General features: G+C 38.0%; 1 protein-coding gene across 1 annotated transcript in view; it reads right to left on the bottom strand.

Moving 5' to 3' along the window:
- Positions 1-1,833: 1,833 nt before the first annotated feature.
- The window catches only part of LOC137322957 (RPA-related protein RADX-like), a 53,086-nt gene continuing 30,042 nt past the window's right edge, over positions 1,834-24,877 (bottom strand). The window contains exons 7-14 of the mRNA XM_067986218.1: positions 23,596-23,703; positions 22,450-22,617; positions 20,450-20,607; positions 15,370-15,563; positions 7,924-8,036; positions 5,664-5,948; positions 5,449-5,586; positions 1,834-4,929 (exon numbers count right to left, since the gene is read on the bottom strand). Of these exons, the coding sequence (XP_067842319.1) occupies positions 4,808-4,929; positions 5,449-5,586; positions 5,664-5,948; positions 7,924-8,036; positions 15,370-15,563; positions 20,450-20,607; positions 22,450-22,617; positions 23,596-23,703 (1,286 nt within the window). The 3' untranslated portion in view covers positions 1,834-4,807. The remainder of the gene's footprint in view (positions 4,930-5,448; positions 5,587-5,663; positions 5,949-7,923; positions 8,037-15,369; positions 15,564-20,449; positions 20,608-22,449; positions 22,618-23,595; positions 23,704-24,877) is intronic.

Below are 24,877 nucleotides of genomic sequence, written 5' to 3'. Positions count from 1 at the left end.
AATATGGAAATAAGAAATGTCAGTTACTGAGAAAAAATGGCAGAAGGGAAATGTGCAGAAAGCAATTTGAATGACACAGCACCACCTAATGGACAGAGCCAGTAATTACAGTGACAATAGACAGTTGACATAGGACATTTTTTATTTTAAATGTGGAGATAGGAATTTATATTGTAAAATATTGATACAAAGGTGAGACAAAAACATGACAACAGGAAGTAAGGTTTTATTGACACAAAGTGAGTGCAGACGTAAGATTTTTCATATATTATAAATAGATATATAGGGCTTCCCATAAGGGGACTCATCTTTGTTCTGGCAAAGGGCTTACACCCGAAATGTTAACCTATCTTTTTCTTTACAGATGCTGTTTGACCTGCTGTGTGTTTCCAGCATTATTTTTGCTTCAGATTTCCAGCATTTGCATGTTTTCCCTTTTTAACGATTGGCACATTTGCTTGCTGCCTCAAAGAGTGTAGTCTGACTTGAACATTTGGAAAATATTTTAAAAATACAACAGCACTTGTGCAGAGCTGGCCATCAATATAAAAATACCATAGCTTTACTACATCTATCCACACAAACTCAATTACTAAACTGCCCCAGTCTCAGCATAAATGAAGTGTTCAACTTTGTTGAATCTCTACCATACAAGACTCATCACAAATGCTTTCTGTAAGTGGATTACTCAGCATCAGTGAAAATCTGTATGGCAATATATTGGTCATGGCTAGGATTTATGATTTAAACAAACTATTTTGACTTTTATAACCTGAGGAGAGTTAAGGTTCATTCTCTATACCTTACAGTGAAATAAAATAGCAGATGTGCAGCAAAATATTGCTTGGAATTATTAAAAAAGATCATGGAAATATAGCAATTGTACCAGTACAGCATTGGACTTCCATTCAGAGGCTTGCACCCAAATTTTGACATCAACTGTCTAATATTGCTGGTTGAATTTTGATGCTGTTGGCTAAATTGCATTATTAAAAAAAAATTAAAATCTTCAAATTTAGCACTGCTGAAAGTTTGTAATGAACATCAAAATTTCTATAAAGGAGTCTCCTTTTATTTACAGATTATTATTTACAGATACTGTTCCTTGTAAAAGAAAATTTGTTCATGTTAACTCACTTGCGGTGCATTCTATAAATGAATTCGCTATACTTGTAAATATATTCCATGCTAAGGGCATTTTTCAGGAACCTTTTTACTTCTTGCCACTGTGATTGAAAACTTAGTTGAACTTAACAAACGTTTTTTACAAAAATTTGAACACCTATACTGAGGCTCAAAAATGTAGGTATTTCTGTACAGACATTATCGATTTGGAATTTTCACCAATTGACCATGAATGGGTGGAAATTACGGCTCGATAAGCCATTAGAAAATGATTGACAAATATATGTACATAATTTGTGAAAATTATATATTTCTATCACATTGAAAGGCTTATGAAATACAATTTTAATATGTGAAACCAATTTCCTAAAGCTTGCAATTGAATACAACGATTACTGTACAATACATTTATCAATGCAACCATCTGGAGGACGGTCTCCTGGATTATCTCCTGCTTAATAATTGGCAGCAGACACCACAAATGAATCAAACCACGAATCAAATCACTGCACTCTTCTCAATTGATAAATAAGGAGTTATCTTACATAACACTAGGCTGATAACTTCCCTTTTGAGCTGTTAGATTAATTACTTTGTGAGAAAAGAAAAAAGCCTGTGATTAATTTCCAACGATTTAAACAAAAACTACATTTGAGTAGGAAATGCATCATGGATATCATAAATATACTACTGTACTGTCTGTTTCCACTAAATGTTTTTAATCAATATTTACACGTTACAACAAAATAGAATACAATATATAAAATTTTAAAGCCATGAATGAATAACATTTTAGATGAAAACTGAGAATCTAAACAGATTGCTAAGAGTAAAAACACATTTTATTTGTATTTAAAAATAAACATAAGTTAAATGCTAATTGTCCATACTTAACACTTAAAGGTTTAATATATTAATTTAACAAGTTAACATGTTACAATACTTAATGTACCATGTGTTAATATGCATTATCAGCTACATAGTATACACATAATATATGAAAATTGTTGTAAACCATATATTTTAATATTAAACATGCATGCAATATAAAAAGCAACCTTTATCGGTATTCATCAACCCATGGCACTTTCAAGGGTGTTTATACTATAAATATTAAACTACTTTACACCTATAAAAAGCTAAATAGGGTGATCTAAAAACAGTGAGATTTAAAGACTGAAAATCAAAATCATTGAGAAATATTTTTGCAATGTTACCACACTATACCTCATCTGAACTTTGCTTCTGTGGGGAAATGTCATACAGTGGTCAGCCACCTACCAATGTTTTTTTTGGGTGGGGAAGAAGTCTATCTAAAATCAAAGGGTCATCCCAGTTGCCTTTGTCATCCGGCAGTATAGGCAGAGGCCTTGTTTACCCACCTTCATTACTGCAGAAGATATGTGGCTCAGGGAAATTGGATACATAAAAGGGGGATCTCTCAGAACATTCTATGCTTTTGTCAATCAACATTTTTTTCTGCAATGGTGACATATTAAACAGAACCTTTCATTTACTTTCAAAAGTTGTTGGAAATAAAACTTCATATTTAGGTAAATCACTGAAGGGCAGACACTAGCTGATAAGCATAGTTATAGAAAATTATAATATTACGTCTTTTCAATGTAGAATCTGATTATATTACTATATAAATAATAATAAAGTATTTGGCGTGGATATGTGCATGGGTAAAAAAGTTTTGCATATCTTTAGCAATTATTGTTCATGGTAAAAGAAAGTAAGTTAAGGGAATAAACCATTAAGATAAAGTCATATATAATTTAGATTTTAGAATTTACATTCTCGCACATATAATTTAGCAAATAAAATTAATTGAGGAACATAATTTCTTTGTAAGAGGTGACATTCATTTAGTTACTTTCCTTCTCATGAAGATTCACTTTAGGCAATCACTCGCATCAGGAGGCATACTGATAACAGACATTACAGATATCACAAAGCGATTCCATTCACTGATTTGCAAGTTGTTGATTCAATACAGCTTGGACATCTCCAGCTTGGCATCCAAGTTGTTTCAAAGTATCAACTTCGACATAAGTGAATGGAATCAATGGGACCTCTCATGTGTCCCAGTGTATTGTATGATTCTGAAACAGATCTGGGTGCAAGAAATTCAAAATAGCAACCTTCCAAGGAAAGGAAAATAACCAAATAAAGTAGTTATTGCCTACAAGAGTACGACATTAGTTGCTTTTTAAAAAATTATACGGATGGGGCATACTTCCTTCACCTCACTAGTTTTTTTTCTACACTGTTCTCTCTTGAAGCCTGTGACTTATGCTGAAGAATGGTTCCATGTAACTGGTAGTCTTCCTGTACCATGTTCAAGTGGCCATTCTTTGTATACAAACTTAGAAAGTGAGTGCTAGGAAGCTTAGTCCATTATGGGGCTTCACAATCCTATATTCACTCAGCACCCATACTCACATGCTACCCAGCAAGAAATGGGCATATATGGTGACTCAAAACTGTATCTGAACAAAAGAAATGTCTTTGGACCTTGGTACTTAATCAGTTATATTGTCCAAGAGATTTCTAAAGTTGGCAACATATAAAAATATCTTTGCTCTGAAATCTACAATTAGAAATAAAATATTAAGGAAATTATTCTATGAGAATTACATAAATTGTATAAAACCCATGGGATGCTTTTTCAATTATTGAATGTTTTGAAATGCAAACTAAGTGTAGGTTTTGCTGTTTGATACTATACATTTAACATTGAAATGGAAAACTTGATATCAGTGCTTATATAAAAAGTTATGTGCATGAAATGGAAAACTTGCTATTAGTGCTTACATAAAAAGTTATGAAATACCAGTGGCTTAGTGGGTAAATGCACAATATGTTGTGGTATTAATTTATTCAAGACCAGAAGGTCCTAGGTTTGATCCTCAGTCTGTGCGGATTTAACTGATGTCAGCTGTGAAAGCATTTAGGGTGGTACAATTAGCCTCAGCACCCTGGGCTAGGAAGGATAAATATCAGGTAGGGTTTGTGTTCCTGATCAGCACACTGTGACACTAGGATACTGAATAAGCACAGGATTTGACTCAACTGTGATGCCTATCAACACCCTCTGTCTGGGCTTGTACACAAAGAATGGCCACTTGGGCTAAGTACCAGACTGGTGCCTGTGGAAGCATATTCAGCAAAAGTCAGTATATTTGAAAAAGAGGGGAGAAAAATTGGTAAAATTTTTTAAAAGTCAAAAAAGTAGAATTCAATTTTTTTCTATTTCTGTTGATTTTATGAATATCAGTTCAAATAATTACTGATGACATTATCAGGGCAACTGGCTGAGAAAACCTACTGAACCAGATATTGTGAATAAACTGAATTATTGCACAGAGTTGATTATTAAAGAACCGTCTTGTTACTTCAGCTCCTTCATATTATCAGGCTCAGTGATTTTTCAAGTCAACTTATAAGAGCTTCAACACCCACACAAGATAAATGTGACAGTAAAATCATAATTTGTTGCAATGTTTTGACTTTTAAAATGAGTACTGAAGGGGAGAGGCTCACTTTTTAACAAAAAGGCAATACATCCATTGCCGCATCCACCGTTTTGTTATCCTTAATGTAAAGCGCTTTGAGACATCTTCCTGCATGTGACAAGCACTATAGAAATGCAAGTTGTTGTTGCTTCAGAATTGAGTTAGTTCTTTTCATATGCTCTGCTTAAAATAACCTCTATTTGATCATTCCCTTGATGATAGAGATCCAAAATGCATAGGAGGTGTTTTCCATCTAGCTCTGGTGCTGTTCTCATGATTTGATCTGAGAGAGAAATCAATCATTAGGTTGGTACACATTACAAGGCAAACAGATTAAAAATATTTACAAGATAGGTAATTCACATATTGTTCAGCATTTGAAATTATTACTAATTTTAGAAATTAATAAATCCAAAGTATTCAAAGAAATGCTCAACTGATGCTCCTAATCAACACAATTTCTAACTTCATTGATTACCGAATACTAACCAGAACTGAACATTTAATTTCAAATATGGAATTAATTTCTTAGATTAATATCAAATACGTGTTGTATTGAGATTTGTTGAATGCTTTGCTAACGTGGCACAATTACTCGTTGCAGATAGGGATCTACCATTATTCATTTATCTCCTGAACAATATATAGTTGGGGTGATGATTCTTACATCTATGAAAGTTAACTCCTCTTTTTTGACAGTGATTAGGTAACAGAGAACTGTGAAACAAACTTTTACTTCAGAATTTGTAAATGTCATTTTTTTTACATTAATTTTAAGATGAGATGTAAACATTCACATTACCATTTAAGATTGGGGTTTCAGAAGTGCATCCACCAGACAAGATGGAAATAAAAGTAGTATCATTTGCAGAAGTACTGAAGATCTTGTCAGTTCCCAATGGTAGAAATACAACATCCATAGCAATTTCCTGATTTAGATCTGTCAAAGGTGACACAACGGTGTTGAATAGAACCAGACACAAATATTTCTTACTGATCAAAACCATAAATACATACCAACAATAGTCAACGTATAGTAACCATGACTCCAAGCAGTTGTGAACTCTCTAGCACTACTGGAGGAGTCTAGTAGGCATGAGACATATCTTGATGGATGAAGATTATGCAGGCTCATTGTTGCTTCCTTCTTTGCATACTCAAATTTTTGTGGACAACTTTCAGGACGCAGCAGGCCAAATGGCAAGAATTCTTTCACTCGACCTTTAATCTTTGACCACTTTGAACTTTCCCACGAGCAATCTAAAGGTTTAAGTTTTGCAACTTCATCCATTTCAGAAACATCTAAAAGAAGATGTTAAAATGTTTTTTTCTTTAAAAGCAAATTTTAGAAACATTAGTTAACCTTTAATCCAGGTAGACAATGTAGGCCTTATTTCTCAACAATTTTACTGCATGTTTTGCTTTTCTTATGTGATACGACAAAGTATTGGCAATATTGGTGCAAATTTTTTCCACTTTTAAAAACAGTAGACAAATTTTATAGCTGCACATTATATCAGTAAATTGATCAGTAGTTCAAAAAACACAAGTACCATTTTATAGAATTTGAAAGCAATATTAAATCACATTTAAAATAAGCTAATTAACACCAAAATAAAATAAAATTAGGAAATAGACTTCCTTCTAGAACTAAAATACAGCAAGCTACAGTACTTAATGTAACATTGCAGGATTAATTCTGAATGACCACAAACTAAGAACTAGATCAATAACCATGGACTAAAACGAAGCTCATTTTGGATAACTGCTTCGATCCATGGGAATTCAGCCTCAACCTCTCATAACTGTTCCTGCTATTTTGTTAGTTTACATACCAACTATGCTGATAACATATGGCTTTACACAGTCTTTTTGTTTTCAGTTATCAGTATGAATATGTGTGTCACATGAACAATTACATTCAGGAAAGTCTTGATTAGCAATTTTTTTCTTTTAGTATTTGTTCTCATGATGTGGGCGATAATGGCAAAGCCACATTTCTTGCCTATCCTTAGTTGCACTAAGAAAGAGGTGGTGAGATAGGTTGTACAACTGAGTGGTTTAAAGGCCACTTCAGAGAGCATTACAGGACAATCACATAGTGTAGAATCACAGAAGTTTACAATATGGAAACAGGCCCTTCGGCCCAACATGTCCATGTCGCCCAGTTTATACCACTAAGCTAGTCCCAATTGCCTGCACTTATAGAATCATAGAAGTTTACAACATGGAAACAGGCCCTTCGGCCCAACAACTAGAGTCCTTTCCTTTACGGACATTAGTAAACCAGTTGGGTTTTTATAAGAATCTGTTAGCTTTCATAGTCATTTTTCACAACTTGCCATGACGTCTGGATTACCAGTTCAGAATCATAACCAAAGACTAATGTGCAATATCGTCAAATTGGACAATCACAATTCAGAGCTATTATTTGATAGACAAATTCCATTAGTAAAGAATTGACACTTTTTTAAAAAACAGAATTTTACATTGGTTTACTTATTGAGTTGTACATTTTACTATCTGTTTAGCCCCAAATATCAATATTTCCCAAACTCCAGTAAATAGCACAACAGTTGCAATACGTTAAACTAAATTTTTATTTTGTATTAAATGCCAGATTACCTGCTGTCGATATCATCTTCCTTATCTTCAAACATTGTTCCAATTTTCACATACGAACATAATTCATTGGTACACAGGAAAAAGTTAGCTCAGGATCTAGAGACCACATCCCTTTGATGATTTTGCAAAATATACACCCAGTGGCCACCACCCATCCCATCCAGTTCCATACAAGGCCTAGTTTTGGACACATTCTCAATTCCTTTGGATACATAAGGCAACAAGGCAGCTGAGAGTGCACTGAAATCATAAGGAATCCTATGAATATGTAGCTTAGTGTATGAAATCTTTAAAGTGGAAACCATGGCTAATATGAGTTCCAAACAGCTTGAAATCAAAGCATAACATACACCGCTCTCTGGAAGTATTGTATATCGGCTCTGTTAACAGCATTGTTAAAGAAAAATCATGGCAAATACATAAGCTATCTGTGATCCAAATGTATTTAAGTCAAGTCTTGTTTGACAAAGCTCAATGTTGGTTGAATTAGTTTACAGTTGTGGATTTCTTTTTTTCTAGTCTGCCACTGAGGAAGTAATTCAAAGTGGGTGAATTATGATTAATTGAGGAGGATATTGTTTTTGCAGTGAACTCCCCCATGACATTGTTTCTGAGAAGCAACAGCAGAAGACAAGCCCATATTGAAACAAACCTTCATTAGCAGTAAAATATTCATCTTCTGTTTCTTCGCTACTAGACAATAAATTTGGATCAGGAGCAGGATTTTTCATGGTGGATGTCTGGAAAGATTCATAAATTCTGGATCTACAATCAGTAATATAAACCAGTTATTTTAGTTTTATTTTTAAGAATGCCAGATTTGTTCAGATTAACAGAATTAAAATACATGTTTTGTAAATTTTCAAATCAATTGTTTACATAATCCACAAGTTATTCAAGATACATATACTGCCCACCCCACAGATCAAACCTGAGATCTTCCTGGTCTGTATTGCTCGCGAACTCATTATGCTGTGCCAACTGAAAAACTGCAAAATCTACACTTTGCATTGTTTTAAAAAATCATACACAAGTCAATAGCTCATTCTAGTGTTTTTGTTTTCATTTTTTCCTACCCATTTTCTTCCCTCCCCCTCCAAAGAAATTAATTCCTTTAAGTACCCATTCTTCATGTGTGAACCTAAACAGTGAGTCAGCAGGCTATTTGATTGTAGGAGTCATCACAACCAAGGCAAATCCAATCATCTGACTCCCACAGACAACAGAAATTCATTGGATTGTGATCAGGAATGGAAACCAATGCCAATTCTAGCTAACTCAGGGGCACTGATGCCAACTGTAGCCTCTACCCCTACCTCACCTGAGATCAGCTGACTCAGCACAGATCATGGATCAAACCTGGCAATAGAGGGGTTGGGGGGGGGGAGGGGAAAGAGTAATTTTTATTTTTAATTCCTGATGCATCTTGGATTGGTTATCTTGTCTGAGGGTGATTCGTTGCTGATACCATGGCATAGGTTTAATCCAGCAGTTGCAGATCTCTATTTGACAGAGGGATTACCTGTTGACTATTATTTGATTGAAGATTGACCTGACTATATCCAAGATGTGAACCAAGGTAAATATTGCCTCAGAGTGTAATTAAATAAAAATTTCATTGAGCAGCCATTGCTTTCTAACAACTTTAGCAAAACTATTTTCTATAACTTGACATGAAAATATACCCTCTATCAAATTTTAAATTTCTAGGCCTCAATTGGGTGAAAACCTGACTGATAGTTTTTGAAATCTAATTGTTTTCAATATTATTCACATCTCCAAATAGATGAGGGGACTTGGGAAAATTAAGTGAAGTGTTCCAAACTTTTAAGAGAATTGTTGAGAATAAATATAATATGGTATTAGATGGAAGTAAGTAAATTAAAGTTAAAATAATAAAAATAAAGGAGTGTTTGATGCTGAAACTGTCTGTGTACTCGAAATAGGTAAGTGTTCTTTTTCCATTGATAATATCCCTCAACTTGACAAGCACAAAACATAAATTGAATAGAGTGGAATGGGGAAGAAATACCAAATAAAAGAGACAGGGAGGGGAGTGGAAGCAAAAGTAAAGTATTAAATGTGCTCATTTTTTATAACATGCCATCAATATTGTGGTAATAAAGCTATTTCTAACGCTAGAGTAGCTTTACTTCTGTAACTATTGGGGCCTGTTTCAGCATTGTAGCATGTGAGCTGAAACTTTTTTTAAAATGGCTGGTCCAGAAAGTCTGCAATTTTCCTGTACCTGCCAACATTCTAAGAGTTAAATAATTAAATGAATAATCACTTGTTGATTTGTTTTCTTTTGTTACACTGCTCATTATTCTCTTGATGCCTTCTACATCTTTTTGAGGGGGAGGGGAAGTTATAATTTTAAATGAGCAAACTTAAGACATGAAACTTGATGATAAAATATTTATCATCAGTTATATCAAGTTTTAGCAGTAAATCGGACTGCACATTATATTAATACTATTGTTCCAAAGTGGTTGAATTATGGGCACGGTCATACAACAGATACTAGATTGAGATTGGTATCTGCTGAGAATGACTGGTACTGTCAAACCAGGCTGTGCATCACTGCATGCAACCACATAGTTCACTGGCATATGAATGCCAGTTAAATTTTAATGTCAATGGTAACAGATTACCAGGCAGTTTATATTGCAGCCGGTGAAAAGTCAGTGGTGTCTTGCCTAAATCTGATTTAAGCAAATGACAACCAAGTTACACAATAATTTGTATTGATGCAAAGCTGAAACAGCTTTGAATAGAAACAGATCACATTAGCCTTTAAGGAAACAAATTATGACAGAAAAATATGAACTCGACAGCACAGCCTGGTTGTTTAGAAATGCCAATGTTTCATTACATAGTATTTTTTCTGAAAATACAGCAATACTAAACTCATCTGGATGACAATGCACATTTGCCACAAATAGTAATCAATTCCAATACAATTCTCAGGGTCACGCAGATATGACCTAGCTCCAGCTCACAATCAGACCTGCTTCTGTGGATCTCACTAAACGTCTCTCACTGCGCATTCTCTCCCACATGCTGGATGGCTCCAATTATCTCCGCAGCTGCAGTTCTGTGGACCCATGTTCCCTTTCTCTCTGCAACTGCCATTCCATGTGCTCAGTCCCCTTTCTCTCTGCAACTGTAGTTCTATACATTCGCTCCTTTGCATGTACAAATTAGAAATGACAGAGAACTGCTAAAATGCCAGACTTTTACTTTGCATTATTGTACCTAAACTGAAGTAGGTTTTCAATCTCATTCCTCAAAAGTTATACAGCACTATTACAACAACAACAACTTGCATTTACATAGTGCCTTTAACATAATAAAACATCCCAAGGCGCTTCACAGGAGCGTTATCAAACCAAATCTGACACTGAGCCACATAAGAAGATATTAGGACAGGTGATCAAAGGCTTGGTCAAAGAGGTAAGTTTTAAGGAACGTATTAGAGGAGGCGAGAGAGGGAGAGAAGCAGAGAGGTTTAGGCAGGGAATTACAGAGCTTAGGGCCTACGCAGCTGAAAGCACAGCTACCAATGGTGGAGCAATTAAAATAGGGGATGTGCAAGAGGCCAGAATTGAAGGAGGGCAGAGATCTCGGAGGGGTGGAGGAGGTTACAGAGATAGGGAGGGCCGAGGCCATCGAGGGATTTGAAAACAAGGGTGAGAATTTTAAAATCGAGGCATTCCTGGACTGGGAACCAACGTAGGTCAGCGAGCACAGGGGTGATGGGTAGAGGGACTCTGCTGCCCTTAACCTAACGTGCACCGAGTTTTGGATGAGCTCAAGTTATGGAGGGTGGAAGATGGAAGGTTGGCCAGGAGAACATTGGAATAGTCAAGTCTGGAGGTAACAAAGGCTTTACAGACAAATGTAAATAAGGGTATGGCTATGTTGTAACTTTTACATCACTATTTTCAGACAAGTCCTGATCCGATTCTGGAACGAAATGGTGAGACCCCTTCTGAGAGACTGTTGCACTGCTTGGGCACATGGTGTATAACTACAGTGCATTAACAAAATGTTTAAAAAATGGACATTGCTGCCCATACTCTGAAAACATTCAAAATTTATTAAATGGTGAGCAAAGTTTTGTGCATGCATATAAGCACGCATGTACAGAACTCTCATGGTGGTGGGAGTGTGATTCAATTATAGGCAGCCTGCAGTCAAACAGTAGTCTTGCCAGCTGCAAACTACTCTGCATCTACTGCACTCAGACTGATAATGTAGTATAATCATTGCCTATGCGAGTTCTTTCAGCCTTCCCTCAGTATAGACACAGAGAAGCTCTGCATAAAAATTAAGCTGATAGAAATTTTCAAATCAAGAAATATAAAGTAGTTGGTATTATAAAGAATATCTTGAAAGACAGAGTTATAAAAACAACAGGACAATCTCAGTGTCCAGGTTACATTTGTATTCTCCGAACTACAGTTAATGAATCAGTTATCACTACAATTTTATCAAAACATTATGGAGGCATTGTTGTCTCAAACTTGTACTTGCTTAATTTCCCTTTTATTTCATTTTTTTTTCCTGCATTATTTCCATTTTACTTCTTTGGCTTGCTTTGCATCCATTTACTTTTTTTTAAAAACTTTGTTTACTTTTCTGTCTCTCTGATTTCATGACGGTGAAGTTTGTCCATACTCTTTACTAAGTGCAAACACTCTGTAATTACTTTAGGTCACTAAGCAGTTTATCCTTGTTGAGTAATACAGTAACCTCTGCCTCCACTGGTATGAAATTAACTCTGTCAACTTGTAGTGAGAAGAGACCAATAATAGCATATCGCATTACTGTTAAAGCATATTAGGCTATATGTGATACTGACTATACCATCAGGTCTGGTAAGCTTAATGAGCCCAATGACATCTGTGGTAGCCTTTGGACCCCAAGACTGGGTTACTGCCTTATATCTTCTTCCTTCTCATTACTGTATAAGTAATATATACAGTGTAAGTGAATGCTCTGATAAGACACAATGGGGTCGATTTTAGGATGGCCGAGTGGGTGCACTCGTGGCAGGGGGGCTCCGAAAATTCGGGATTCCTGGGGCGGGTCCGGAGCCCGGCTCCAACCCGTCCACTTACGGGTTCCCCAATGACGCGCTTAGATGCGCGTGCAGCCCTCGCATGCAGGACTCCCACCGGCAATTAAAACCGGCGGGATCCCACTTAAGGCAATTATTTTGATACTTCAGGTCGTTAGGAGACCTGATTTGGAGGATATTTTTAGGAAGGATGGGATTTTCATCCAAACTGAGCGTGTTTCCCGTTCTGGGGGCAACACTCCCTGTTGAAATAGATGTGTTGCAGCCACCAGCCTGTGGGAGCTGCAAAGGTCCATTTGACAGGTGGAGGTGGGGGGGGGGGGGGGGGGAGACCCTCACTTAATGCAGGAGGCCACTCTGTCACTTTGGACAAAGTTTGGCCTGCACCACCCTCCTCCTAACACAAAAATTCACCAACTTGCAACCTCAACCCCAGTGTGCAGACACATTTACCTACCTTGTGGACCCCCTCAATCGTACATCTTCTGGATGGGGGCTGCCATAACTGCAGTCATGACCTCCTTGGAGGACAAACAGCATCACCAGCCTCGCCGGCCACACCGTCCATCTCTGACACGTGAAGCTCCACAACACAGTGCTGTGACACATCCACCTGCACAGCAGGAGGGAGGGCAAAGGCAGAGAGAGATGTGACACAGAAGGCACTACCCTCGCCACAGGGTCTACAGACCGAGGCTCAGCTTCCTGGACCTCTCTGAGCAGCAGTGCACACGGAGGCTCAGAGTCACTCAACATGTAGTCGTGGACAACTGCAGCCTCCTTTATGCCGAGCTGCTCCCGGCTGGCCCGAGCACCATCTTCTTACCTGTCGCTGTCAAAGTCACCACTGCCCTCAACAACTTCTCCTCCCCATCCTTCCAGGGGCCACCGGGGACATCGCCGGCGTCTCTCAGTCGTCTGCACAAAAGAGCCCTGCAAATACACCTGCATCCACTCTGCAGTGACACAATGGGTGGCATCAGGTGTGGGTCTTCATGGTGATCCTCAGGGAAGGGCATTATTGCACAAGCCAGCCAAGAATGGCCAAGACGTGGCAGTAGTGGTGACAATATAATATGTAATATGAGTTGATTAGAAATCAAATACAAGTAAAAACCATGACAAACCCTCAAACACCCTTGTGCATCCCCTTCATGCTCATGACATGTTTGCCTTACGCTTCCTACTACACATACGTGATGCATGCCCTGTGGCTGCAGCACAGGTAGTGACAGGTTGGGTGAGGCTGACCGTGAAAGAGATGCATCAGAGGGTGAGTATGAGATAGAGCCATGAGATTGTATGAGGATTGGATTGAATGGGAGTGGTGGGATGAGTACTGGCGAGGTGAGTAAGTGCAGGTAAGATGAGGATGAGCTTTAAGTGGGTGTGAGGAGTGATGTGACAGAGTAGTGTTGGCAGTGCAGAAGGAGATGTGGGGTGGGGGCGGTGATGTGGCAGATGGAGTGTGGGGAATGAGTAAGAGTACTCACTTCGGCTGACCTACTTAGGTCATTGAAGCGCCTCCTGCACTATATGCAGGTGCGTGATATGTTGGTGACCTCCTCTGCCACCTCGAGCCAGGCCTTCGTGGTAGCAGAGGCGGGCCACTTCTTCCCGTCTGCCGGGGAGAAGATCTCTGTCTTCCCCCTCCTCCTCCTCCTCCCCCTACCCAGTAGGACCTGGAATGAGGCATCATTAAACCTGGGAGCAGCCTTTCCCCTGGGCTGCTCCATGCTGTAATTTTGGCTCCTTTCTGCAGCATCAGTCAGTGGAGGACTGCCCCTTTAAATAGGGCTCCTCCAGCTGACAGCCTATGATGCGGGTGCGCAGTTCGCCCGCTGCGCAGCTCTCCAGCGCGAAACCCGGAAGCCAAGGTAAGTGGCTTCAATTTACTTGCGATCGCGGGGGGAACCCACCAATTCTACTGGGCGGGTGTTGGCCAGGGGCTGCAGAAACTACTCAGTTTATTTCGAACTGCTGACACACAGGCAAAAGCAACTTTTGAACTGAAGTAACCTGAGTTCAGTCGCTGGCCTGAGCTGGCCGGAACCGGTTTGAATTAGCTAAGTTTTGTGAAAGACAAAGGAGATGTGATAAGACACAAGTCCTTATTTAGAAAAGGGAGTAATGAGGTAATGCTACCTAAGTCCTTGGGACAGAGCCAATGAGGAGAAGATACGGACTAGGCAAGCAGCCTAAACCAACGGGAGAGAGGCAGCACAGCTTGAAGAGATAAGATTCGGAATAAGAATGAAGAATCTAGGGCGTGGAGCCAGCGAATACTCCGGAGACCAACCATCGCGGAAGTGGAAGAACCTACGTCAGGGACGTAGAGACTACGTCGAAAGAGAGAGAGAACCGAACGCCTGGCCAGCGTCAGCTCTCCTTTTCGGGTATTAGCCTTTATATTCTGTGACCACTCAGGGAGTGTCAGAGAAACCTAGTGGGTGTGCGTTTAGATCCTAGTTTGGGTATAAGGTTGTATCACCTGGTGCAAACTGCATGTCTATATCTAACCAGACGTATAAGCTATATGTATATGATCTAACGACGTGAATAAAGCAAATTTAAAGTTAAAAGAGAATTGACTCTTCTCCTCTTTGTACTAAGCCAATAACCGTAACCGGTGACCTCCGGTCAACACGGGTTACCCACGCGCCCAGTTGACCGCTTCCCTCCTAATATCAGGCCCAATGTATTTATTTTTAGTAAAATTAACCCTTCCTGTTTCAGGAGACCACACATTTTATATTCCAATAAAACCAAGTCCCCTGGTCACATCACATGAAACCACACTACAAAAATAAGCAACTTCTAAAGTAGTCAGTGATAACACATACGGACATTATACAAACTGATGAGAAAACCAGAAGTGATAACATGACATCTCTTCATCAGACGATTAAAAAAGACTTTTCGTAATTACTTATGTGTACAAGTGTCTGAACTGCCCGGTTATTAGATAGTACAGATTTTCAACATCAACTGAGGGAAATAAAAATAAATTACCTTAGGTTGTAATGATCTCTTGTGGGAGGCATAACTTCTTCCTCAGACTCCAATATTTGTCTGAAACTTTGAAAGGTCTTATTGAAGTTACAGAAGTAATCCTGTGATGATGATTGGTTATCAGCCACTTTGTCTTCATATTCAGTAGATGAGTCTCTATCTAGCTCATTAGCAGCTTTTTCAGTCTGTATAGGCTGTGTGTAATTCATACATTTCAACAGTCAAAGCAGACAAAGTAGATGATCAGCATTTAAGTAATTCCACTAAACAACCAGATTGGACATATTGTTCCTTAAATTTAAAAAATATAGGAACCAAATTTCCAGTAAATAGGTTGTTCCCTTATTTAATATTTAGAAATGTGTGATTTATACATCAAATTTACACTTAAAAAAACCTGCACAGAGGGCAATTTGAAAATCAATTTCTAAAAGTATGGTAAAGAAAAATACATAGAAATATGGTTCAGTAGACCATAGAGTGTTATGTTGAAGAACAAATAAAATCACACCAACATTAAAATTCTAACCACATTTATATTCATTTTAGCATGATCTTAAAGTCCATTTACATTACAGAACCTATTTATATTGAGGTTATTCAACAACATGAGTCCATTCCAAATAATCTCAATTCACCCTTTTCACACTGTGCAGTGAAAATGAGAACAATGGCAGCAACCAATTGTGAGCATGTGCAGCTCAAAATGGTGATAGTGACCGTAGGTTTTTGGCTGTGGACTTCAGATATCGGGGGAAGGTTTGTACAAGCCACCAATGTAAAAACTCAATTACTGGCCTGTTCGGAAGAACTGACAGTACAGTACTTTAAGTGTAGCCTCTGGTGCAATCTCAAAACACTCCTTGCTAAAGTGGTTCTTGGCTCCTTCAGTGGCAATAACATTGACTCATTTATATTGGGCTTGATTTTGCACCGTACATTAGACTTGCACTTGCCCATAAACTTTCTATGGGCTTTTGCGCAGCAAGTTGCCGTCAGCGAACCATTCAAAAAGCGCGGCGCCCTCTACAGGACACCTGGGACCTGTGTGAACAGGGCAAGCAACTGTGTATTTCCTTTATCAATCAGACTGAAAAACCGTTAATAGGCAGCGCAGAATCTGAACCAGGAAGTGTCAGTTAGAAAAGTGAATTCAATGTCAAATCAGGTACAGAAAATGAAATAGAGAGGGAAAGAAAGACTGGATTAAGAGACAAAGATAGAAGAGACAGAAAGAAAAGTAAAAAAAAATTATTTAATTAAAAAAAAAAATCTCCAACAATAATTAAAAGCTGAAGGAATGAGTCTCCACACTTGTAAAAGTTAATTTTCAGTGCCAGAGAGCTGTTTGGCAGTAATTAAAACTTACCAAGCCATTAAAAGAGTACTTACACTGGAATGCACAAACCCTAACTTTTTTTGGCGAGTTTAGTTCATATCTATGAGATAAGTACAGGAACTTCACGCCATTCAATACATTTGAATGGGGAGCCAGATGGCGAGATGCCATTTTCGCGCAGCTTTTGGAGAAGCAGGGCATGGACAGCAACTTCCGGATTTCCATGTTAAGCTGCGCACTTGCAGTCACTGGAAGTTGCTGTCCGATTTGCACATAAATAACAGTGAGCGCTGCTAGCCTCACTTTTTTTTTAACAGCAAAATCCGGCCCATCATCGTGCTGCTGCTGAAATCACTGCTGCCATCACTGCCACACCTTAATATAAATGGGGTACAAGAGGACTCACAATTAAGTGGGCAGCTGTCTATCACTATGTCTATAATAATAGTGCTTTGTAATAAACATCTTGGAAACTCATCTGTGTACAAAATACAAAAAACATCTAGGAGTTATTTTAGCAGTTCTCAAAGCCCAATCAATTTTGGTGGTCAGGCTTCATTCAAGTAGATCAGCTCAGTTGCTAATGCTAATCAACCTGCTTATTAGGCAGCTCACAGTTTGGGAGGGCAGGAAATCCTCGCTCATCAGCGGCAAGACAAAAATCAACCCCATCATGTCTATTGCACATGTATCTGTGTTGGTGATGCAATTGACTGTAAGATGAATCTTTGGTTTCTATGAATATTTGCAGTTACTAAAGCCTGAGCAATAATGAGCACAGAACTGTAAGCACAAAGAAACGTTTTATAGACAAAGCAAATAACAAAGAGGGAGCAGGAATGTGCCAGAGAAAGATCGCCAAGAATTCCTGAAAATTCAGGTTGTCTTTTCCCTCTTTGCAGTTCACATATACTGCTGTATTAATTTGGGCAGAAATATGGACTTAAGGTACTGCAATCTACAACATCCACCACTATTATTGCACATCAAATACTCTTGCTAACTTTTTCCAAGCAGTACAACAAATGAATGGGTGAAATTTGAAAAAGCAAGCTAGGTAGCAGAAGTTAGGTATAAATCTGTTTCCCAGACTTCCTTCCTCCTCCCAGGAAGCGGGATCAAATAAGTTACTTCAACCCCTTGATCCACATTGCTACCAGTGTAAACACAGTCATGCCAAGAAACCTGGATGCAGCAATGCAATCTTCCCACAAGCACTGCGCAATCAAAATCTACAATGGCTTCACAGAATATACACATGAATATACATTTTTTGAGAATGCAATAAAAAAAATCTATACATCAAACCTGCAGCAGTATAGCTGATGAAAAAATTAAATGTACCCATTAGTTTCCTCCTTCCAACAATCCAAAAGGACTCTTACTTCTATTCAGACTTCTTTACCTGGAACTGCTGGGCAGATTGTACCAGTATGCTGCCAGTGCTTTGCATTGATGAGCTTATAGGATATGTGCTTTTATGAACAGGAGTAGGCCATTTAGCCCCTCGAGCCTGTTCCGCCATTCAATGAGATCATGGCTGATCTGTGACCTAACTCCATATGCCCACCGTAGCCCCATATCCCTTAATACCTTTGGTTAACAAAAATCTATCAATCACAAATTTAAAATTAACAATTGAGCTAACATCAACTGCCGTTTGCAGAAGAGAGTTCCAAACTTCGAACACCCTTTGCGTGTAGAAGTGTTTCCTAACTTCACTCCTGAAAGTCCTGGCTCTAATTTTTAGGCCATGTCCCCTCGTCCTAGACTCCACAACCAGTGGAAATAATTTTTCTCTATCTAACTTATCAGTTCCCCTTAATGCTACCTATTTTTGTGTCATCAGCACACTTGGATATGTGGCTCTCTATCCGGTCGTCTATGTCGTTAATAAATACAGTGAATAGTTGAGGCCCCAACACAGATACCTGTGTTGGGGCCTCAACTATTTTATTAGGGTTTTTAGTGACACAGGCAGATTAAGTTTTACAAAAACAAAATATCGTGGATGCTGGAAATCTGAAATTAAGTTTTATATTTCCTCAGAGGTGGAATGTTGTGATCAGGCTCTTCAGTTTAAAGTCTGACCGACAACTTATAAACCTGACTTCCTCAGTGACAAGTAGTCCTAGAATTCATACAACAATCTAACTGTGAAGCCTTCGTTATAATGATGTGCTACTTGGCTGCATCTCAGTAACTTTTTTATATTTTAACTAGGGAATAAAGCTATCATAGTATCAAAGTATATTACAGCACAGAAGGAGGCCATTCGGCCCATCATGCCTGTGCCAGCTCTTTGAAAGAGCTATCCAATTAGTCCCATCGCCCTGCTCTTTCCCCATAGCCCTGTAAATTTTTTCCCTTCAAGTATTTATCCAATTCCCTTTTGAAAGTTATTATTGAATCTGCTTCCACCACCCTTTCAGGCAGTGCATTCCAGATCATAACAACTGTGTGTAAAAAAATGTTTCCTCATGTCGCCACTGGTTCTTTACCAATCACCTTAAATCTGTGTCCTCTGGTTACCGAACCGTCTGCCACTGGAAACAGTTTCTCCTTATTTACCCTTTCAAAACCGTTCATGATTTTGAACACCTCTTTCAAATCTCCTCTTAACCTTCTCTGCTCTAAGGAGAATAACCCCAGCTTCTCCAGTCTCTCCACATAACTGAAGTCCCTCATCCCTGGTACCATTCCAGTAAATCTCTTCTGCACCCTCTAAGGCTTTGACATCCTTCCTAAAGTGCGATGCCCAGAATTGGACACAATACTCCAGCTGAGGCCTAACCAGTGATTTATAAAGATTTAACCTAACTTCCATGCTTTTGTATTCTATGCCTCTATTAATAAAGCCCAAGATCCCATATGCTTTTTTAACAGCCTTCTCAACTTGTCCTGCCACCTTCAAAGATTTGTGTACATACACCCCCAGGTGTCTCTATTCCTGTACCTCCTTTATATTTAGTTTATAATGCCTCTCCTCATTCTTCCTACCAAAATGTATCACTTCACACTTCTCAGCGTCAAACTTCATCTGTCATGTGTCTGCCTATTTCACCAGTCTGTCTATGTCATCCTGAAGTCTGTTACTATCCTCCACATTGTTTATTACATTCCCGAGGTTTGTGTCATCTGAAATTATTCTTTCTACACCCAAGTCTAGGTTGTTAATATATATCAGAAAGAGCAATGGTTCTAATACCGACCCCCAGGGAACACCACTGGATATTTCCCTCCAGCCTAAAAAACAGCCGTTTACCATTACTCTCTGCTTTCTGTCCATTAGCCAATTTAATATCCATGCTGCCACTGTCCCTTTAATCCCATGGGGTTTAATTTTGCTAATAAGTCTATTATGTGGTACTTTATCAAATGCCTTTTGAAAGTCCATATATAGAACTCAATCAAGTTAGTCAAACACGATTTTCTTTTAACAAATCTGTGTTGACTTACATTTATTAGCCCATACTTTTCCAAGTGCCAATTAATTTTATCCCAGATTACTGACTCTAAAAGTTTCCCCACCATCGACGTAGACTTAATGGCCTGTAATTGCTGGGTTTATCCCTTTCCCCTTGATGGAAGGCAGGAGTGAGATGAGAAATGGTCAGAAAGAAAACCTAATAATTCTGACGAGGAAACCTGAATGGGGTGTTTTCTCCTAAATACTTGTATAATGCTTGAAAAGGCAATTGAAAAGGGGGTAAAGCAGAGGGTTATAGATGTGGTTCATACCTGAGTGGATTTCTTGTCCATTAAACATCCAATGGAATTGGTGTGGGTAATATATCTGACAGCAGTAACGATCCCTTGAACAACTATATGCTTATGCTCCCTATAATGCAAACTTTCTACTTTTTCCTTGAACTCATGCATTGATGTGAGAATGACCTCTGTTGTATTGAAACAAAGAATATAAAAATGCATTATTACATTTCATACTGGGAAAATGCATCAAAACTCATAAAATAAAGAATTTGTAGTTTGCCAACAGAAACGCATTATATAAACAATCATTCTAGGTCTTAATGATGCACAAAAAGATTCATACCAGTGTTCAAATCTATATATTTAACTAAAATATATACACAAAGAGTGGTCAACCTTTTGCAGCTCAACAGCCAGAAAAAAAATTATATTTGGCAAAGAGCAGCAAATATTCAGGCCTTTTAAAATTACAGATCAGGTCCTGGGAGAACATTATCCAAAGGGAGCCTTCACTGCCAATAGCTCGATAGAGGTCGGGTCATTTATGTTCAGAACTGCCATCATCAGTGAAAGAGCCATACAAGGCAGTGCATTATAGTAAATGTGCCTTAAATTGAAAAACAACTATACAAATATGCAAACATACAACTGTGGATATTTTCAGTGTAACCTATGGTACACTTTTTTGTTGAGCAGAATTGTGACATGAATTCCAGTCATCAAATTTTTAGAATGGAAGGTTAATAGTTTCCAAAAAAAATGCAATGATACCAGTAATTAATAAATATTAAACAATGGCAATTTCAATAATAAAAAAACACCACTACTAGTAGGAATTACAGTATGCAGTGTTATTCGCAATGAAATACCACTACTAGTAGTGATTATAGCATGCAGTGTAATTTCTCAAGTAAATACCACTACTAGTAGGAATTATAGTATGCTGTGTTATTCACAATTAAACATTTAATTTCTTTTTAAATGAGAAACTAGAGCCCAGCACCACATCTTTCAAATAGTGACGGCACGTGCCCCTCCCCCTAGACCCATTGGCCTTGAATTGCATAAAAGGAAAGATTTTAGCTCAGCAACATTTTTAAAACAGTGACGTGGCACACCCAGGGCTTTGACTTCATAAAGCAAACCTTTGGGTAGGCACAAATGTTTTAAAAGCAGTTAGTATTATCAAGCCTGAAATCTCTCAATCTATTATCAGCAACAAGCTGAAACATTTCATGCTAAAATCACCACTGATCCATAATTATCACTCACAACATTGCAGCTCCCGTCTCAGTGGCACTGCTCACTCACTATGCTGCCTGTTGCTCTCCTTCAGAAAATTCAAGTTCTGTTATAGAGGTCCTGATCCCAAAATGGATGCCATTCCTCTTCCAGTGTCCTTTAAAATGCAACTTCCTGTTTGCTAACTGGAGCATGCATAATTGTGGCTGACAGAATCGCATTTAATGAATTCCTGGCCAAAGAACCAAACGCAGGTACTGAAGAACCACATGCAGCTCGCTAGCTGTACGTTAGCCACAACTGATGTAGACTATGATCTTTACAAAGGTCTTATTACCCCTCTTTGAGATCAATGCTTTAAAAAAAATAAATACAGTACTTTGTTCCTAAATTGCCAATCAACTTGCGTTATGGAACTGATAAATCTAGAACATCTAGTGCATCTTCCAAAGAATTAGGCTTTTGCAAAGAAAATAAACCATTAAAATCAGAAACATAAAAGCTGCCGTGAGTTAAATTTTTACAATATTTTTAATTATCTCACTTTTCATTAGAATAGCAGATAGTTCTCTGCTATTATAATGTTTTTAAAATGGAAAATGGAAGTAATGACTCTACAGAATGTCACATATACTACATGTTACATGGCACTGAGTTTTACAGCACATGCTACTCAAGAATGTTCATATAAAAATATCTATGTGCAATAACAAAAAATTCGAGCAATGCATTGCTTCTCTGGAAATAATGAACTCTATTATACAGCAACATCTTTCAAACTATACCTTTCATATTTTGACTGTAGGCCTGGAAGCTTGATGGCATGGGAGGAAAGGAATAATATCCTCCAACCAGAGATTTTTTCAGAAAATCTTTCTCATGTTGTGATTTTGCCCACTGAATAAATTTTTTGACTGTAGTGTCAGTTGTGTATGGTCTTCCCTTGTGATAACCTGCATCCAATATTTTTCACAAATTCTTTAAAGTGGTATATGCAACTGCAAAATCTTCCTAACATACATGACTTTAAAAAAGTGATTCAATGGTTTGTTTTAATTTGCATATTAGTCTGAAGCTACACTTGAAACATTTGATTTTTAAACAAATAAAAATCATGGTGTAGATTTTTAACTCATTCCCGGGTATAAAACTAGTGTTGCGGATCACTCGATTAAAGTAGAAATCACCTGATTTTTAATTTCCATTGATTGAAAATCAGTGGTTTCCATAAAGGGCAGTTGATCCTCAATGCCAATTTTACACCCGGGCAGTAAGTTGAAAATCTACCCCCATATCTCCAAAACATCAGTTTACTTTAACCACCCCTAAGAGAACACTTTGGACTTTTCATGTACATTTATTATTCCCATATATAAATGTACCATTTTCTTTCACAAAATAACAAAACATAAATTGAAATAGAATCCGAGTGTTACCCTTCAAAATTAGTAAATACTAGCAGAAAAGAAAAAAAAAATCTCCAAGCTAGCTGGCTGACTTTATAGTGAAACAATGCATAGAAAATCATGAACAGCAATTTTCTGCAAAAATCTGTATAAGTTAACATAACACTCACATAAGTTAGATAATGAATAAAAATTTGAGACGGTAGCATGGGAATTCCTTACATAAAATGTTAAAAGGCCTATACTTGAAAAATAACACATTGCAAGGTTGTACAGTTAGATGCACAATTATTTTGTGAAATAGGTTTCAGAAACACTATTGTTGACACCTCTAATGAGATAACTCCCATAAATCTTCAAATGCAAATACTTTGGTGACTGGCATCTAAAGTTTTCTCATTATAAAGGTATATCTCCCTGAATACACTTATAAAGCACATATTTTACTATTAAGTACTATAATTCCAATAAATACAATCAAATGGAGCAAGATGAAACACACAGTTTTGCTTGGCTACTGTTTACCTGTGATATAAATCTGAGTCTCATTAGATGAAGTCAAATATGTAATGTTGCATACACTGTGGAAGTTGTTTCTGACAACCCTCATCTGAGTGCACACCAAGAAGGTCACTAAAAGAACAGTCACAAAGAGAAGTAAACAATTGTTTTAAACCTTAGGTTTATTGTAGAATAAACATTCAAGACACTGCATTCCCCAGTATCAAATTTAAAAAAATAATTTCACATCACTTCAATTTGAGTCACAAACTATCAGATTATTTCAATTTTAATTATGTATATGTAGTTTACATCAGATTGTTGTTGGGCATTATAACTTTATCTTCTTTTGAATTGCTTTATTATTGTACAAAAGCTCTAAGGCAATGACACATTGAGGAGTTTGGAAATATACTAATTTTTAAATTAATAGATTATATGTTGATAAATAAAAACTGCAGTGTATAACACGGGGTAGCAATTCATGGAGATTGAGATAAATTGTAAAATTAATGTTTCAGAAATCTATTACTGCAATGTCACATGAACTGCAAAATGTGTTACTGTCTTGGAACACATTGATGTATCTTGCACTATGTAGAAACTAAGTGATTTGTTACCACTTTACTTTTCCATCTTTTGCCATTAAAGTATAAACAGAGGGCAGGCTTCTGTGATTGTGGTAGCATATTACTGCTGGCAGATTGTTTATTTCACTGCCCAATATTGGATGTTGCTAATTCTGAATTTGTCTTATGCCTTGTTGTATACATCATCGAGGCCATTGTCTTCGATCAACGCCACACACTCCATCCCTCTCCCTGGCCACTGTCTGAGGTTGAACCAGGCCATTCGCAACTGTAGCACCCTATTTGACCCTAAGCTGAGCTTCCGACCCATAAAAATCCGCTCCATCACCGGCTATTTCCACCTCCATAACATCGCCCGTCTCCGCCCTTGCCTCAGCACATCTGCTGCTGAAACCCTCATCCATGCCTTTGTTACCTCTAGACTTGACTAATCTGATGCTTTCCTGGCCGGTCTTCCACCTTGCACCCTCCATAAACTTGAGCTCATTTAAAAACTCTGCTGCCAGTATCCTAACTCACACCAAGCCCCGTTCACCCATTACTCCTGTGTTCGCTGACCTACATTGGCTCCCGGTCTGGCAATGCCTCAATTTTAAAATTCTCATCCTTGTTTTCAAATCCCTCCATGACCTCACCCCTCCCTATCTCTACAACCTCCACCAGCCCTACAATGCTCCAAGTTCTCTGCGCCTCCTCCAATTCTGGCCTCTTGCACA

This window comes from Heptranchias perlo, chromosome 6, assembly GCF_035084215.1.
Source record: "Heptranchias perlo isolate sHepPer1 chromosome 6, sHepPer1.hap1, whole genome shotgun sequence".
Taxonomy (NCBI): Eukaryota; Metazoa; Chordata; class Chondrichthyes; order Hexanchiformes; family Hexanchidae; genus Heptranchias; species Heptranchias perlo.
Note: the sequence above shows the minus strand (reverse complement) of the source record. Positions and strands in the feature narration are given on the sequence as shown.